The sequence below is a fragment of the Heloderma suspectum genome, chromosome 8 (genome assembly GCF_057233095.1).
Source record: "Heloderma suspectum isolate Gila_16-S chromosome 8, 16-S_ref, whole genome shotgun sequence".
Lineage (NCBI taxonomy): Eukaryota > Metazoa > Chordata > Lepidosauria > Squamata > Helodermatidae > Heloderma > Heloderma suspectum.
Window position 1 is genome coordinate 12,935,246 of NC_139465.1, and position 18,420 is coordinate 12,953,665.

An 18,420-nucleotide genomic window follows, 5' to 3' on the forward strand; every position below is an offset into this window, starting at 1 on the left:
AGAAACCATGTACTGACGAAGCAACAACAGCAAATTATACAGACTTACATAACATAAAAGTTAACGTCATAACATAATCTGTACATAAAGCGTTGTTTTATAGTTAGACGCAAGATATTTAAGCAGAATTGGCTTTCACAGGAAAGCTGTGCTTATTATACTAAAATGATCTCAGTCAATTAGTTACAAAAAAAATACCCTTTGTTTAGAATTTCATGTTTAACTGATCACAGGAAACAGTTAAACAGTTCCTTTGTTTGGTTGTTGTACGCAGATTGAAATTCCTGATTCTAGCATAAACAATTATAGCAGCCTCTCTGCGATCTCATGGAGGACATTTAAAAAAAACAACAACGTAAGGAATGGAAAGAATTTCCTATCCAAACAGACAAAAAAGAAAAGAAAAGCAGATAACAATTCTGTTATGTTCTCACCCATAAATGTGCCTCTGACTACAGCATGGGGGAAAGCCAGGTATTTCCAAACACATTTTCAGGCCAAATCCAGTTCGCTTCACTGGATACATTTTTCTATACGTGCCTCATCAAAGCTTAACAGCAGTGCTGCAGCGCTAAGAAGAAAGCAGGGTTTATGATAGCTAAGTAAATGCCACCCCAAGGCCTGCAGGCTACAACAAATCATCAAGACTCGAGAAAACAGCAACAAGCTCAAGATGGCGATGCAGCACGACTCCCGTAGCAGCAGCCAGTAATAAGGAAGGTTATTCAATCCCATTAGCCTTTTAGCCCAAAGAACCCCTCCTCCTCCCACTCATTCAAGCTTTCACTTACCCTTCCTCTTGGCCTCTTCACTGAAGACATTTTTGGCATTAGACAAAGGCTTGCCCTCTGATTTTTCACCACCCGAGGTAGTGCTCAAGAGAAAAGCATTGAAAGAAGATTGCTAAATGGCCTATTTAGCAAGCCGAAAGCCAAGATAGACACAACCTTCCACAAATACACATTGTGATTTATCAACATATTCCTTCCTTGACAAGCATGAGTCTCCTGGTTTATCTACCACACGAAAAACCGTCAACCTCCACGTAACGGCACAATTTCAACAATAGCTGTAAGCAGATAGCCAGATTCCAACAAAACACAGAAAGAAATGAATGCACAAAGCATCAAAATGCATCAGCATGAATATTAGAGATGTCGTTAAAAATACTGACTCCTTCTGCGGAAGTAGGCCAGCAGATGGTGCTACCAGTTATTATTCCATTAGACTCTGCAATTTAACCCTCAATGGACTGCTCTTCCCTACATGTGGTACAGTGGTTAACTCTTATTCTTCCATCTCCTGCAGTAGTTGAAATAATACTTGAGTGTACGGTACACAAAAGTAACACACCAAAATCTGACTACTATTCATTTCAATGCATCTTTGCTGCAGCTTATTATTACTAGGTAGATGGAACGCAAATCTTTAACTCTAGAAGCTGAGGGACTGCAAAAGATTCTAAACCTAGATATTTGCTGTAACAAAATCTAGAGTCTCACTTTTTTATGGCAACACTTCCTTGATATTTTAGGAAAGAACTACAGAAGATGTGAGCAGACGGTATTTTGCCGTAGTATTTAAAACCATGGTTGACATGGTTTAATCCCTTTTAATCTATAATATTCTTCCATCTCCATTTTTGTAATACTTTTTTGGGACAAGAAAAGAATTAAAATAGGCATCATACTGGTCAAAATCCATATGAACCAATATTTTCAGTTCTGTACAAGAATGCGTAATGGTGTTGTTGGTTTTAATAACAATTACATGATATAATTGTGGGAGAAGAGGGGAAATCAACCTCAGTTATTTATTATAAAGGGAAAAAAATAGTTAGAAGCCATGAAATGGATCACAGATTAAAAGTAAACTTTTTAAAAAGAAAACATTTCATGTATTCATCAATCTAGATAAAGCCCAATTTATTCATACACAGCTTCACTCAAAACGGTGAAAATTGTATCTGTTTTGAAAATGCATACAATATCATAGCAGGATTGGACTTCATCACTGGAAAGTAGAAAATGATTGGCTACTATGGCCAGCCAGAATTTGTGGACCCCTGATGGGAAGCCAATTAAGTTGGTCCATAGACTTATGGATCTAGCTGTTTCCCAAAATTCTGATGGATGTAATAAACTACTCTGGCTGGCCATGGCTAGCTGGGGAATGCTGGGAGTTGTGGGACATTTTTCTGCCTAAACATGCATAGGATTGTGCCCTGACAGTGCAATCCTATACCTGTCTACTGAGAAGTAAGTTCCATTGAGTTCAATGGGACTTACTCCTGGCTAAGTGCGTATATAGGATTACAGCCTAGGATTCATTTGGATTTGGATATCCCCTACCTCTGAGACAATTCCTCTACTGGAGGTGTCTCAAGCAGGCTCTTGATGCAATTGTTTGTATCATTTTTACTTGTGTTCAGGGCCACGGCCACAGGAGGTCTGTGTGGGTCTGGCCCCTTCCAGGTATTGTAGCTCATCCATTCCCTAAATATTTATTTTTTATTTTTCAAAATAAAATCCCAGAGACACTGGGAAAAATACAAACAGTGGAACCTTATTTTAATATTTAATACAATTAAATAACTTTAAACACCAGTACATCTATATTTAGGTTCTGGTTTACTTGCAGTGATTCCTTGACCATTTAGCACCTTCACCATAACATTTCTGGCTACAACATTTCTGGTTTCCATGTCAGAAGGGGTACAATGCAACTTCAGACATTCCTAAGAGATGCAAGGTTTTAAAAACAGACTCCACTGCAGTTTTTGGCTTGGTACTGGAGCAAAGACTGCTTTAGCAGTCCTGGCTGATGATCTTCATTTGGAGGTCAACAGGATATCTCCATGCAGATCCTTCTGGATCTATCAGATTTTATCTTCTGGCTCTTGATACAGAAGATAAAAACATCCTGTGGCTCCAACAATGTAATTATGCAAGAATTAAAGAGTGCTTTATTGTGGCTTCATCTTACTCTCCTAATATTTCACATCTATATTAAGCAATGTGAGCTTGATGCTGTAATCTTTTATCACTCTGTGTGGGTCTACTGCGTTTTAGTGTGTTGTATGATTGTAAGTGAGAACTGTAATGTAACGCAATTTTTTAATGTTTTTAATGGATGGTATCCTTAAGTTTTCCCACTGATGGAACTGCTTCCATAAGTGCTACGGGAGCGGTAATTTCTGCCTCCCTGCGCACCCTCAAAATCTGATCCGGAAAGCTGTGGAACTGTTCAGAGCAGATGGGGGGGGGGGGGAATCCCTTGCACAAACACACTTCCAGTAGTGCAATACTGTATCCTACCCAATATCCTGTTTTTGTTTGGCCAGGAATCTGGTTATATAAAATTATAATTAATAAAGCCCCATATTCAGAAGCAGTATTCAAGCAAGCTTTTGGTTTATCTGAAGGATCAGTTTGAAGTATGCTAACAATATGCAGCTCAATTTTTCTTCTACACCACATCTACAAGTGGTGACCAAAATCTGGACCACAATCTGGTGGCTGTGGAATGAGGGAGAATAAAGATTTGCAATCATTGTGGATGCTTCTGTAACCACTATCATTGACTAGCATGATGTAATTTACATGGAGCTACTCCTGAAAAGCATATGGAACTGCAGCTGACCATCTTTTAACTGGGATGAGGTGCCATAGACATAACACCTACTTAGAGATAATGGTATTGATTACAAACTATAATGAAAAAAATAGGTTTTAAACTTGGCATGCCTTCACAAGGTCTTCTTCCATAAAAGCCCACCTAAGTATGAGATCATTATTATTTATTTCTATGGAAGACAGGCCCTCCTCCAGCTGTTACTTTCCCACAAAGTCCATCAGCTGGGAGCAACAGGGTGGTTGCTCCCACCCTGGGAGGGTGGGATGGCACTGCTGGCTTTTAGGAAATAAGCTAAGCTATTTTTGTTTATGAAAGCTTTTAACTGAATAATTGGCTCACTGTGTGATTTTATTATTTTTAAATGCACCATTTTTATTTCTATTTCTATTGTTAATTGTTGGAAAACACCCAAGTTTCAAGAAGCGTGGGTTTAAAATATTTTACTTAAACACAGGCCAAATAATTTTTCTATTTTATCAAGTTAACTAATTATTGATGAAGTTAATCTCTATCTCTGTTTACAATTTATCTTTACTTTCATTTAACTTCGTTCCCGTTAACAGGAAGTGGATCCTATTCACATAGTGGATTGAATATCCAAAAATAAATTTATAATATAGTTGCTATAATGAACTACTCAGAATATTTTCACGATCTAAAACTAAAGCAGTAACACAATGAAGGTATACAACAAAACCAACACGTGATATAGATGCATAATAGTAATACTGTCAAATCCAGAGCTACTCAGTGCTTCACTGTCCACACATAGCCTCGTGTTAGCAAGGATTTCCCCAGGCACTTTATAGTTATGGAATGCTCTCCGGAAACAAGGATTATATACACAGAGCATTACTGATATACAAGAGTGAATAGGAAAGCCTCCAATCATGTAGAACTCCCAATGTGCATCAAAGCTCTACTACATGCATGCCAGAATAGCTATGTCAGGGCAACCATGCCCTTGCTTACACTGGATGGATTTCCTCTCTGCATGGTGTGCTTAACAGTAATGAAACAACTGGGTTGGGCTTATCGGTGATAATAAATATGTACAGCAAAATCTAATGATAATTTCTTTTTAATCTGTGTAGTTTAAAAATATACATCAAAACAATAAGAGAGAATACAATGTTGTTGTGCTGTAAAAGCCTAACCATACCAAAGATAGCCAATACCTAATAAACAAAACACGTTTCGACATAAAAGTCTTCCTCAGTGGTCTAGTATAAAGGACATGGTCTAGTGTACAAAAGGTATGCCTAAAAGTAAACAAGGAAAGGAAAGGAAAGGTTCCTATATGTAAATTCAACCCACTTGGCAGTATTTATTAGAAAAAAATAATGCACAAATCCAATAGAAGTATTGAAGTCACAATGCATTTTTACTAATGGGTCTCAGAGAGAAAAATGTGTTTGGTAAAGCTTATAGTGTCCTTTACACCAGTTCACTTAACATAGGATTGGGCAACATATGACCTACAATATCTTTTGGCCTACAACTACCATCAGACCTAGCCAGCATAGCCAATGGTGTGAGGTGATAAGAGTTGTAGGCCAAAACATCTGGAAGGCCACGAGTTCCACACCCCTGATTTAACATGATTTGAACTGATCAAATCACATAATCACTCAGAGAAATTTACATCGATTTACATCAAATTTGAGAGTCAAAAACAAGTTACCTTTTGACATTCACAACTATATATTTAAAAAGTATATTTCTAATATCAAATCTTTATTAAACCCCCCATTCTATAGAAATTCTACATTTCACAGCTTGCTCAATACATTTTCAGTATACTTACATACATATGCAGTTCAATTATATCTGTATTTACTCAGAAGTAACTTCTATGGAATATAATGGGATTTACTAGTAAGTGTGCATAGGATCATAGTCTTAGCTTTTTTTTAGCTCTTTCAACTAATTTTGGAAGAAATGTTATATGGAAACATTAATTCATTTATACATTCTAGACCTTCACACAACGCAAGCCAAAAAAGTTGAACACATCAGAAAAGTTTCACTTATCAGCAATGTTAACAGGCAAAACTGTGAAGAATCAGTGCAACTTTGTTAAATAGGACACACATGATTGTGAGCTGGTTGGTATGTCAAAAAAAGCCATGGTTTGTCATTATGGGAATGGGCTGCTATAAGCTTTGGGTTCACAGGCACCACCCTCCCCTCCCCCAGAATAGCTACAGCTTGCCATTGCATCTGAACCTGACAAGTTACTATTAATCTTAAATATAGTTTGTTTGACAGAAGCCAACTTCAAACTGTGGATTATGAAGCTGACTTGTTTCAACAAACTATGATTAAGATAAATCACAGTTCAGGGTTCAGAGGTAATGCACAACTGTGGTGCGCGGTCTGGGAGTTCTCCTGGACTCTGAGCTAACTGGGGAAGCCCAGGTGGCTGCGGTGTCCAGGAGTGCTATTTACCAGCTTAGGCTGGTACGCCAACTGCGGCCCTATCTGGAGAGGACGGATCCTGCCTCAGTTATCCATGCACTAGTCAGTCCAGGCTGGACTACTGTAATGCACTATATGTGGGCTGTCTTTGAAGAAGATTCAGAAACTCCAGCTCATGCAGAATTTGGCCACCCAAGTACTGGTGGGGGCAAGGCAATTCGATCACATAATGCCTATACTGCACCAGCTGCACTGGTTACTGGTGTGTTTCCGAGCCCAATTCAAAGTGCTGATTTTGACCTTTAAAGCCTTAAATGATTTGGTACCAAGTTATTTGAAGGACTGCCTTCACCCATATCAGCCTGCTTGCGCTTTAAAATCAGAAACAAAGGCCCTTCTCATTTGCCCACTCATGAGAGCTATCAGGTGGGTGATCATACATGAGAGGGCCTTCTCTGCAGTGGCCCCACACCTTTGGAACAAGTTGCCATTGAAGGTCTGCCATGCTCCATTATTGCAGACTTTTAAGAAGGCATTAACACATATTATTTTATCATGGCCTTCTCTTGATATGACTGCTATTGTTGCTGTTACTACCGTTATCACTGTTGCTGGTTTTATTGTTATTTTTGTTTTTATCACTTTTAATATTTTAACTGTTTTTATGTATTTTACTTCCGTAAGCCACCTTGGGAGAGCTTCTGAAAGGCAGCCAAGAAATGTTTTAAATAAATTAAATAAATAAATAAAAATCAGAAATGGAAGAAAAAATTTCCAATCTTGTGACCTTGCGGCCACACCAGAGAGGGGGAATACAAACCCAAGGCTCGTTGCTACTTGCTCCCATCATGATAAACCATGGACATCGGAACCAACCTACTGTCTAGATATTGGAATATCTTCTACCTCTGTCTGTTTCAGGATATTATTCTTCAACTCAATTATTTTAAATGTTAAACTCTGTAAAAGATCTGAGTGCAGTATTTAGTAACTTCCGGTTCTGTGTAGTCTGGCTTTGATCTCACCACGTGCACCTTATATACTGCAGTGACCTATGAATTCCACCCTATTTCTCTCCCCTCCCCAACAGCTTCCTGAAATCCACTTCCTGTTTGTCCTCTGTCTTACCTATGCACACAAGGGGCCAATCCCACGAAAGCTACTGTTAACAACTCTGCTTTCTGTTACTTAGTTTCTTGGCAGCATGCTAGGCAGCCTCTGAGGTACAGTACAGTACACCAAGTAATAGCTAGGATCATATTTCACTGCTGGCTGCTATTCCATGCAAAACCAGGACAGAGAGGCTTTTTGCTAACAAAGAATTGACAGGAGAGACAACAAGCAACCCCTAGAGATTATCTTTGGACTTTAGAAGGGCTGTATTAATAAAAATGCATATCAACATTTCTGTCATATACTTACAGTGTAATAATGGCTGACTTCTATGCTATACACTACGGTTTAGAAAGGTGTCCATGTACCAGAAGTGTTTTGAAAGAGCATTAACGGGGGAATTGGCATCTGTTTACTTTTAAGTATGTCATACTATTATGGATGCAGGATTTAATTTATGCAGGCTGAAATGTAAAGCAACAGTGTTTTTAAAAATGGCAAAAAAATACATGGTGCCATGGAATTATTATTTTGAATTATAAAAGAGGACAAGCTAAATGTCACCGATTTCCATACATATTTAGAAAATGTTATTTTCCTCTCCCCCACTGACGCTAACAAGAAAAATGAACTGTTTAGTTTTTGGCAAGCTCCACCTAAATGTTGGCTTTTTAAAAACTTGTACCAGTATCTGTAGATTTTAAAATATTGTTTGTGATTTCAGAAAGAGACACCTATTAACCATCATAGCTCCCATTGATTTTCTGCATAAGATATCATTTCCATAGGCATGCTACTTTATAGCATTCACAGATGCTTCCACATATCTAATGCATCTTGTTTAATGTTTATCAGACTTTTATAACATGCTGGAAACTAGTCTCTAGAAGTGTCAGGGTGGAAACTGAGCTGATAGAACCCCAGAGCAGTTCTGATTCTGAGGAGGAACAGCAATCTGTGGGAGAGGAGCTCGCTCATCTCTCACAGGCACAGCAGCTGGCAGAGATTCCTCCTGCCAGCATTCCTGGGATAGATAGTGACCCTGGCAGCGAGAGAGTGCTGGAGGGGGGCTTGCTGGACGCTCAACACCGACGCAGGGAGCAACGACAGATGGAGGGTGCGGAAAGGAGGCATAGTGCTCGTTTGGCGCGCAAGTAACGGTCGCGCCCCAAGGACCCAAGGGAAAGAGGGAGGATCTCTCCCTAGCCCATAAGTTCAGGGTCTTCCCGTGATTCTCCTTCAAACGGGGACCAACTGCCTAACCTAGAGCATAGGCTACTCTGCTATCTTTCCCCAGTACTGTTCCTTGCTTAGTTGCTGGTGATTAGCATCTGAAAGAGTCATTAAGTTGTAAAAGGATTAAAGCCTTGAAAAGAATCCTTTTGTCTGTGTCTTGAGTTGGCTATTGGAGTAGACTGTAAGAGGCAGCTAGGGCGCATCCTGATCAAGACAGTAGCATTTCAAGCAATAGCAATGTCAGTACTTCTGCATGTCTCACATACAGTGACAATCTATATACATTCTAAACCTTGCTCAACCCTGTACCAGGTTACTGGGGAAACTTCTTGTTTCCTTCCTACACTAGCAGGTATAATTCCTAACACACACCTTTGTGAGAAGCAAGTTCGAAGTAACAATTCACCTGGTCACAAATGACAAATAAGAATTGCTTTTGGAAGATATAATATTCTGAGGCCCTTTTCTGGGTTTCTCTGCTAAATGAGGTTGGTGGCTACGAGAGAAGGGGCTTTTTCAGTGGTGGGATGTCACTTATGGAATGCTCTCCCCCAAAGAGGCTCACCTGGAGCCCACATTGTAACATTTTCAGTGCCAGGTGAACCTTTCAGTGATTTATATATCTTTTGAACATTTGTGGAGGTTTAAAATTTATTCTGGTGTTGCTGTGGGCTTTGTTGTGTTATTTCATCCTCAATTGCAGATTTTATGCTGCATTAGATTTTATGGTAATACTTTTATATTTAAGTATTTAATTTTATTGTAAGCCATGCAGAGAACTTGTGTTATTGGGTGGCGTATAAATCCTGAAGGTAGGTAAATAAATAAGTAAATGAGAGTTAATTTTTATCCCTTTCAGGCTATCGCATAACCAACCTAGATGTGAATGAGCAGGTGGGATAGTAAAAAACTTTTAAGGACTTAAGCTGCTACGACCCCTTTAATAGGATTTAAATAGAAGATTTAGTTGTCAGCATGGGTAAGTAATGCTTACAAGATAACTTCAGATCTTATAAAAGTTTTCCTGTGCAGACGTTCAGATATTCAGTCATCTTGCAAATTAGACACATATTAATCATTGTAACTTTAAAGATTTCATGACTCAGGAGCAGAGTCCCCCTGCCAAATCTAACTTCTGTGCCATTAACCACTGTTATGCAATTGGGAGTACTGCTTACCATCTATACCTGCTGTCTCAGAAAAAGATGAACATCCTCCTAGGATCAAGATTTCCTGCTTCAGATTTCAAGAAAAGGGATTCTATGCAGTAGCCCAATAGAAAATAGTCACATTCTATATAAAGAATATATCCAAGCTGTAAACTAAGAAAATCTATTATCTGGTCATACAAAAGTGCAAAAAAGGATTCCTTTTTTAGAAAGTTTATGCTGAAATAGTAATCGCTATTGATAATCAATAGAAATAAATTACATCACAATTTATACCAAAGTGTTTTGAAAATAAATATTAGCTTTTCAGCAAAAAGTATTAAAATGCTAAAGCCATGAAGATAAATGGATAATCAGGAAGCCAGCATTCCATCAAGAGTATATATTATTGACTTTTGCTGCATTTGTTTTACATATTTTGATTAAGACACTGAACTAGTTCAACTTTTAAATACTGACAGCTCTAAATAAAGACTTCATGATAGCAAGGTATAGCTAGAGACATACCTAAAGGTATGAAAATGCTGAAGGTGTTTTTATAACTTCAACACATATGAAACAGGGAAATTCTAAAGCTTAGCTCAGCATGCTAAAGCTTAACTCTCAATACTTTTGGGATGTTTGTTTTTTCTTCCAGTTTACACCAGAAAGCTCAATAGTTGGCAGAACTGAAAGCACAAATACAAACAGCAGTCTGCCAAGTCACACAGATCAAACTGAAAATGTGTGCTCAATTTTTGCAGAATACAGCAGATTGCTGTATTTTTTTAAATGGACATGGTGAGATTTTTAGAGTTAGGATTTATAATGCTATTTAGTATTCCATATTCCATCTCAAATAGCTAAAAAGTTACCCAAACTCCCCCAAACTCTTCTTACACAATCCTACATATTCTCTCTCTCTCTCTCTCTCACACACACACGCACAAACACACACACTTATTTTAGGCTGGGGGTTCTTCTCACTGAGGAAATACAGTTTGGCGCCCTTAAGTTGGTTGACCTACTAATTACTTTTGACTAATGGTCAAACTAAAGAACAAAAAATTTGTAGAATAGTAAAATCCTCCCAGAAAAGCATTACATACCTGCCCTTGAGCATTTATACGCTTTCGCTCTTGCAAATGTTGATTAGAACCAGAAGGATACCAAAGATGATTGCAGTTTTGAGACTGAGTCCGGGCAAGTTGAGAGGATTGTGTTACTTGTGGGACAACACGGTGTTCTAGGTGATGTTCTAACTCATTACTTGAGTTGTCCTGAAATGCAGATTCATCAAATTGGGGAAGGAGATCTTCTTGAAGGAGAGCTTCAGGATCAAGTCCTGTAAATGATTCAGCTTGAGACTCAACTTGATGAAGCAAGTTCTCATCCAAAGACGAAAAACCATTGCCTTCTGTAGGATCACTGAAATGGCTCAACTGAGGACCAGAGCCAGCAGGAGTAGAAAAATTAATGTTCACTGCAGATAGTTTTGAACTACTGAAGTTGCCCTGAGGATGTGCTGAATGCAATACATGGAAATTATTTGAACTCAAAGATGTACTTGAATTAAGGATGTTATCCGTATTTTCTTGTTTGGTCCCTCTTCGTGGCACAAAGGCATCATTCCCAGGAAAATCAGACAGAGAATGAGTTTGCTGACTAACTGAAAGAGCTGTAGAAGATTGCAGAAGACTGGTAGGAGAGATGTGGTTACTAGAGTAGGAAAAAGGAGGAGAAAACTGTGTATTAACAACAGAGCACGGTGTTATAGTAGGAGAATGTCCATCAAAGTTTCCTTCTTGATTCCCACAAAAGTGGGGCGAGTCACTTGTGGTTTGAGAAAATGACTGAACTGATATAGACTGTTGTGAGTTTGACAGATTAGTAGCTTGAGATGGATGGGGAACACTGGCTCTACGTGGAACAGATGTATTAACCTCCATGAAGTTTTCCGACTGATTGCAAGTGTCTTCTCCTGTAATAATGCCATTTCTGTTTTGCTGTGACTGCAATGAGGCACACGGAAGGTGCTGTTCGCTGGCCTGAAATAAGGCAAAATCGTGGTGTGCTACAAAGCTTTTATTTTGCTGCATAGACTGTGAACGTCCATGGTGAAAAGGGGACCCATTCTGATTAGAAACACTGCTAGAAGTTTGGTGTCCCCACATTGGGCTTCCATCTGCCACATCAGGAAACATCCCATTGGTTTGGCTTTGGGGATGAATGGGAGAGCAATTAAACTCAGAGTGCGGTGATAAAACATTTTCACCTGGACTGCTGAAGGATTGATTTACTTGAAGTTTCAGTGAATCATACTGATTTAGTTGTTCAAATTCATTCATCTTTTGTTGAGTTTGTGTTTCCTGCACATGGTTTAATGTGTCGATGTGTAAAGGCTCAAACTCTGCACCCAAGTTCAGTTCGTCAACGAGTGAAACAGGTCCAGTTTGCACAAAGGTATCATCTGACAAACCTTCTAAGGTATCACTAAAGAGGTTGGCCTCATCGAAAAAGTCCATCATAGGATCTGTCATCTTGATATGTCTGTGCTACTTTGACAGTACTCCAAATGGAGTCAGCTAGCCTCTAGGCAGCACACAGCAACTGATAATTTGCAGTGGTTAACACCTTATCTAAGCCATGCTGACATCCACTAGCACTTTTGAAGAAATAATGTCTTGAAGTGTTTAAAATATCCTAGGCAAGAAGGGAAAAAGCAATTAAGCAGTTACTTTAAGTTTTAATGTATGGAATATGTTTTTAATCACCCCCATCATCACCCATACCCCATTTTTATCTCCTATCATGTGACCGTTAAATACTGAAAAGTTGTTACAGGATGGATTGATTTTAATCATGGTGATTTAAACCAAGTTTCCAACTTTCTAAATCATATATTATCTGAACAAGCATGCATATTAATTGGTTGCTATAATAATCAATACATATTTATATGTGTGTATATATACACTCACACACATATACACATATGTGTGTTTATATGTGTGTGTGTGCGTGTGTGTGTGCACACGCACAAATAAATAAATAGATATAGACTGATACACACGCACACTTGCTTAGCTATTCAGGAATATAATCCAAAATCTTTGGTTATGCAGCCCACATGCCTTCTGCATTACAGAATTTATATCTGTTTAGGGAGCAGTTGCCAAATTAAGCATTTCTATTTGGCTATAAATATTCACATGTAAGGACACTAAGCAAGATCACCTATTTGAATACTCAGTGCCCAGAACTTTCCAGAAGCAAGGGCTGGTAGTTGCTCCATGACATGGAAAATAAGCGTCTCTACTCTGTGGTTGAAAGCATAAATATTCATAGTCTGCATAATAATACATTCAGTTAATGACCGTGTCATATTTGTAATACTTGACTTCAATGTTTTGCCCGGTTGATTCTTTTAGACAAAGAAGCAGGCTTAGACTCAATGTGTTTGACAGGAAGATGGATTCAGTTTTAAGAGGTTGCAAGTGTAGATTTTTATATGTTTGTATTATATTTAGGTATTTTAAAGGGAGATGTAATATATATATGACAATTAAAAAGAACAGTTTTTGAAAATATCATTTTTATTCACCTTGGTTTTATGGGGCCAGACAAGTTGACAGTGTTTTCTGTGAAATCTGCATGCCACGCCATAGTACATATCATATAAAGGACTTCTAGTAGAATTTTTTTTTTTTTTAAACTGCAATCTGCAACAAAATCTCTCTGGAACACTTCCATTAATTTGAACAGGACCATTCTAAAATAAATGGGTTGTAAATTGCAGCAATTTAGTAGCCTTTACATAGGGGTTAAATAAAAATGTAAGCAATGTAAGTTGAATTAATGAAAAACAATGTCTATCTTGATTTTTCCTTAGTATACTTTATGGTTTTATTTAGATTTGTAACCTGCCCTATCACATGAGCTGAGCACATGTTGTATTATAACCCAACATCAGTTCTATCTCAAAAGGCTCCTGTTATAAAACACAAGCCTTTCAGAAATTTGTTATTTTCTTGGCCTATTCCAAGACACATAGATGGATAATTTTGTCAGAGATACTATAACCAATGCCTGGAAAACTGGAATTTATTTGTAATGAATTGAAATTACAAGATAATGTGGATCAGTATTTGCTTTTTACAATGCTGTGGTTTCACTTGTCAAAGTTACAACTTTGTTTTTCTCTAAATATGAGTAGACTTTTTAATTGTGGTGTAATCCCTACCAAGTTGCTGAAATTTCAAGCAGATTTATACAAAAAACTTGAAATCTTATTATGTTCATCCACTCACATTCCAAGTATGTATAGACACACTTAAAATATCATTCAACATTCTTCAGGAAGAATTTTCATGTCAAGGAGACACACAATACGTTCTACAGGTTATCTAACATTTTTGCAATAGGATTTCTATTGTAGAAGACAAAGCTAACCACATCAGTTAATTTAACTATCAGTGGCAGCTCCCCAGCTATGTCCACCAGAAACTATGTCAATATGTCCATTCTATAGCTCTCAATAATGTAATGTCCCTTGACTTCAGTACTGTTCTTTAGGACATTTCAGTTAATCATATATAAGAAAGAGAAAATAATGTATATCTGATCCAAAAGTCCAAGTCAATCTAGAAACATCAAGCCAACAGAAGCAATTGCCTTTGTAAATTGTTACCTTGCTTATTTTGCATATATTTAAACTATCAACATAGGCATTTAATTTCCATCTGAGGTCACTGTTTGAATTTTTTTCTCTCTACCTGTCAGCTGGGCAACACTTTATCCAATGATGTGGACTCTAATCCATGAAAGATTAGGCCACAATAAATTTGCTAGTCCTTAAGGTGCCACAAGACTGCTGGTTTTGCTGCAACAAACTAACATGACTACCTCTCTGGAAATTGTTCCAATGGAAGCATCCCTTAACACATAGCAAGCTGCCTACTATACCTCATGCGTATCAGTTAGGGGTGTGCTTTGGATTTGGCTGAATCCCAAACTGATTCAAGCAGATCAGAGATTATTCCAAAGCAAAGATCCTTCAAATCACTTCAAAATGGATCTGGGCCTTTGTGAGCAATTTGGAGGGATGCAGAGACACAGACAGCAGGTTCTTCTAGACAATGCTTTTACTGTGCAATTGCACTCCCTCATTCAAAGCATTTTATGGGAGATCAAAATGACGTCTTCCATTTATTGTCCTTCCATGTTTCCCCACCCCTTCTTCTGTCTTTTTTCTTATCCCCACCCTGCCCCCCCATATGTTAAGGGGGGAAAAAGTAGGAATAACTGCCTTTTGAATGTTAGCACCAGGAGCTCTCTGTCTGGAAGCACCCAGTTGTCTTCAACAATTGATACGTTTTCCCCCAAGCTCTCCAAACAAGGAAAACACTGGGGATGGGTGGGCATAATTCTGTGATGGACAGCTCTAGCTTCCAACCAGAACACCTTACCAGAGCTCTCCTTTTCACTTTCAAACACAATGCTTTGGCGAAGGCTGTAGAAGGAACATATCACAGGCAGCTCTTGTTCCTTGCATTCTGTGCAGGAGCATAGCTGGGATGGGGGAAGAGCTTTCTTACCCCCTCTGTTGCCTCCTCTTCCACTGCTTAAGGTAAAATCCAGTGATGAGCTAGGCCTCTGGTGAAAAAAAAAGAGAGAAGGATACATCCTCCCTTTGTGCCTGAAAGAATATAGATGTATGGATGCTCTGCGGGCTTTACAAGCAAGTGGATTTAAGGTTTCATAATGCACTACTCTGTGTGTGTGTGTGTGTGTGTGTGTGTATGTGTGTGTGTGTAAAACACAGTCACAGAAAAAACGCAGCAAATTGCCTACAGAAGTGGGAAGGTTATTCATATAAAAAACAGCCCAAACTTTGAAGGTTCTCCTTGCACTATACAGTGTCTGCAGCCAGTGTACACTTCCATATATTTTCTCAAAAAGTGCCATCCATTCATCTACTCCATTAAGGATGAAGCACTTAAACATTTCTATGACTTTGGTTCTGTCAACTGAGTATAAAACAAAAAAAGAAACAAAACCCTAAAACAACTTTTCATTCAATCATACCTCCCTAAATCCTACACCAGACCATTAGAAATTTTGCAGCTTTCTTACTCAGGGGTACCTGAGTATACAATTTGCCCAGAAACCACAGTGGAGGAAAGCCAATCTCTTTTTAGCACCCCTACTCCCAACTTTAAAGGCATCTAGCATAAAAACCTATAACCTATGCTTCTGAATCTTTTCTTCCCTAGGGTATCCCTATGATATTTGTCATTTTCACAGAGATTGCCCCATAACACTCGGGGTGGGGGGTGGGAGAGCAAATCCCTTTTTGAAAACCCCCAAACTGAAAAGGTTGCTCTTGCACAAACACCCCTGCATCTATATGACTGAAATTTGGCAGGCTTCATCCCCTTGAAAGGTGCTACAACTATGGTTGCAAATTTCAAACAGTTCTGTCAAAATCCTAATATCAATACAGACTTATTGTTACCTGAAAGTAATACAACTCCTGTTTGCAGAAATGTGAAAGAACAAAAGTGTTCCTAGCAATATAGAGCAATGATAACAGGAGCTCACTATGAACATTAAAGTCCCCAAATCACAAGTATTTATACAAGAGGTCCAGACTGGACACTTCACTCAAAAGATTAAATCATGTCCAACAAACTAATCCACAAAATCCAACATACTAAAAAAAATATCAATGCCATCTACTCCAATACTCTTCCCCAGAATTTCAAGTTGCTTAACATTTCATCCTATTAAAAAAAGTACACGCTATAATCCTGGACATCTTTCCTGGGATTTTAAATGTAAATTATTTCCAAGTAAATAGTAACACAAAGCAGTTTAAATTGAAGATTTATTGAAATCAATGGCATTTTCTTCAACTAACACTCCAGTGAGCTTCAGGTGGAATTTCTGGAGGCTCAGTTAAGGGGCCACTCCTTCCCACTGCAGCCCTTGTGACCTTTTGCTGGACACTTGGGGGACCCCTTGGAATAGCCTCTGATGTAGTGTGAAGAGCTGAATTCAGAAGGAAAAATCTGGGAAGTGTGTATCTGTGTAAAAAACTGCCTGAGCATGCACACTGGGCTCTTAAAATCCTGACCACGGTATTTAAGAAAGTAGTGTAAAAGAGATGTTGTCCACAAGTTGTTTAGTTCAGTCCTTGCAGGAATCCTAGATGAACTAAGCTCCATGAAGGGATCAGATACAAAATCAACTCCTAATCTAGCAAAGCAAAAAGCATGACTCCCCTGAAGAAAAGTGAAGGGGTCAGGAACACAAATTACCTCATTCCCATGGAATCTTATATGTAATGTTCATAAGTCAATCACGTAGTAGAAAAATTGGTAATCTGAATCCATCCAAATTTAGACAACAAAGTTATATGGCAGATCCACAATAAAACTATACAACAAAAGTTGTATAAAATGGTTAGTGGTCAGATAAATTAGAATTTGATGATACTTCATTTGATGAATAGACACAACCAAGCAAAAAAAGCATCCTTACCCATCAATACATAGCACATTTCTGTTGCAAATGTTTTACATAACCCTGGGAAATAGCTGGTCCCGGATAGATAGTTCATTAGCTTTAGGGATCTGAAAGACAAATTACAGTATTGGAGACAAACCACCAATTCTCAGAATAATTGCTTACTGTACAATTTTGCCTTTAATTGCTTTCAAATGCCATACATTTGCTCAGGAAGGCTACATGAAATATGTCAGTCTAAAAGTACAAAATTCGGATACCCAAACTAGATATTGCACATTTCTGCAAGTATAAAGTGTAACTGTCAGCGAACTGACACTCTGATCCAAAATATTTGTACTAGTAGATATCATCATGTTTTATCATATGGCACTGGTGGAACAGCTATATTTCAGTCTCATTCAGAGCACATGTGCTGTCACTGTAAATCTTAAATCACTCTAAAAAATACCAAAAGCAAATCTTAATTAAACAAGGCAAGTATTGCTTCTTGAAAAATCTATACTTGAGCACCATGGCTCATTTTAAAACAAAACAAAACAAAATCAGGAAAGATTATGAGATTTAGAATGCCCATTGGGCTTGTGCACTTGCTCACTTGAGAGCTTTAAAACCAGGATTTGAAGCTGGTTTGCACATTCTGATTAAAAGTAACTATGTTAATTATAACATTATGCTACCTCATAGCATAGTACAATACCCCAGTACAACATAATGCTACACTATAGTTAATGCTGAAAAGTTCTCTCTGAGCAGTTACTCTTCCAGCATAGCTTTTCATATCACAGTTCTGAACACACTGGGTTGCATCCAAAAGTGCCTTGTGCTCAGGCATGGTGTCCACCCCACAATTCTGCAGCTTCCACTCCCCAGTCCATCCCCCCATGCTGTTCCAAAGGGTTCCTCCAACCCTCAAGAGAACCACAGAATAGTAGGGTAGGAAAGGGCCTACAAGGCCATCGAGTCCAACCCCCCTGAAGATTATCAGGGGTTGCAGATGGCTACAGCAGGGAGGAGAAAAGTTCAAAGCCCCACTATGACAGCAGAACAACACTCACACTTCTCTAGATCTACCCTTCCTTTTAAGCCCCAGATTTGATGACCACCGCTTTTAATACATATATTTAGGAAACTGGCCTAACCCTGTGCAGCAAGGCCCTGCACAGTGGGAACTAGTTAAATTATCCAGACTTTCTGTTTCTGTCTCCCTCAGATTATTTTCAGAAGTTACAGGGGAATATCTCAGGATGTATCCCAGGGGCTCTTTCAGTCATCAAGTAAAACCAGTCATTTTCAGCTGCAAGGTTCACAAATAAAATTTATGTGCATACAAGGT

General features: G+C 38.5%; 1 protein-coding gene across 11 annotated transcripts in view; it reads right to left on the bottom strand.

Moving 5' to 3' along the window:
* The window catches only part of CHD9 (chromodomain helicase DNA binding protein 9), an 88,736-nt gene that overhangs the window by 53,950 nt on the left and 16,366 nt on the right, over positions 1-18,420 (bottom strand). For 6 of the 11 annotated variants that reach the window (XM_084812921.1, XM_084812918.1, XM_084812922.1 and 3 more), the window contains exons 3-4: positions 17,100-17,191; positions 10,664-12,257 (exon numbers count right to left, since the gene is read on the bottom strand). In XM_084812921.1, coding sequence (XP_084669047.1) covers positions 10,664-12,094 — 1,431 coding nt within the window. In that variant the 5' untranslated portion in view covers positions 12,095-12,257; positions 17,100-17,191. Of the gene's footprint in view, positions 1-434; positions 716-791; positions 1,184-9,584; positions 9,667-10,663; positions 12,258-15,022; positions 15,210-17,099; positions 17,192-18,420 lie in introns of those variants that run through there. The other 5 variants (XM_084812927.1, XM_084812926.1, XM_084812917.1 and 2 more) reach the window with 4 other exon arrangements.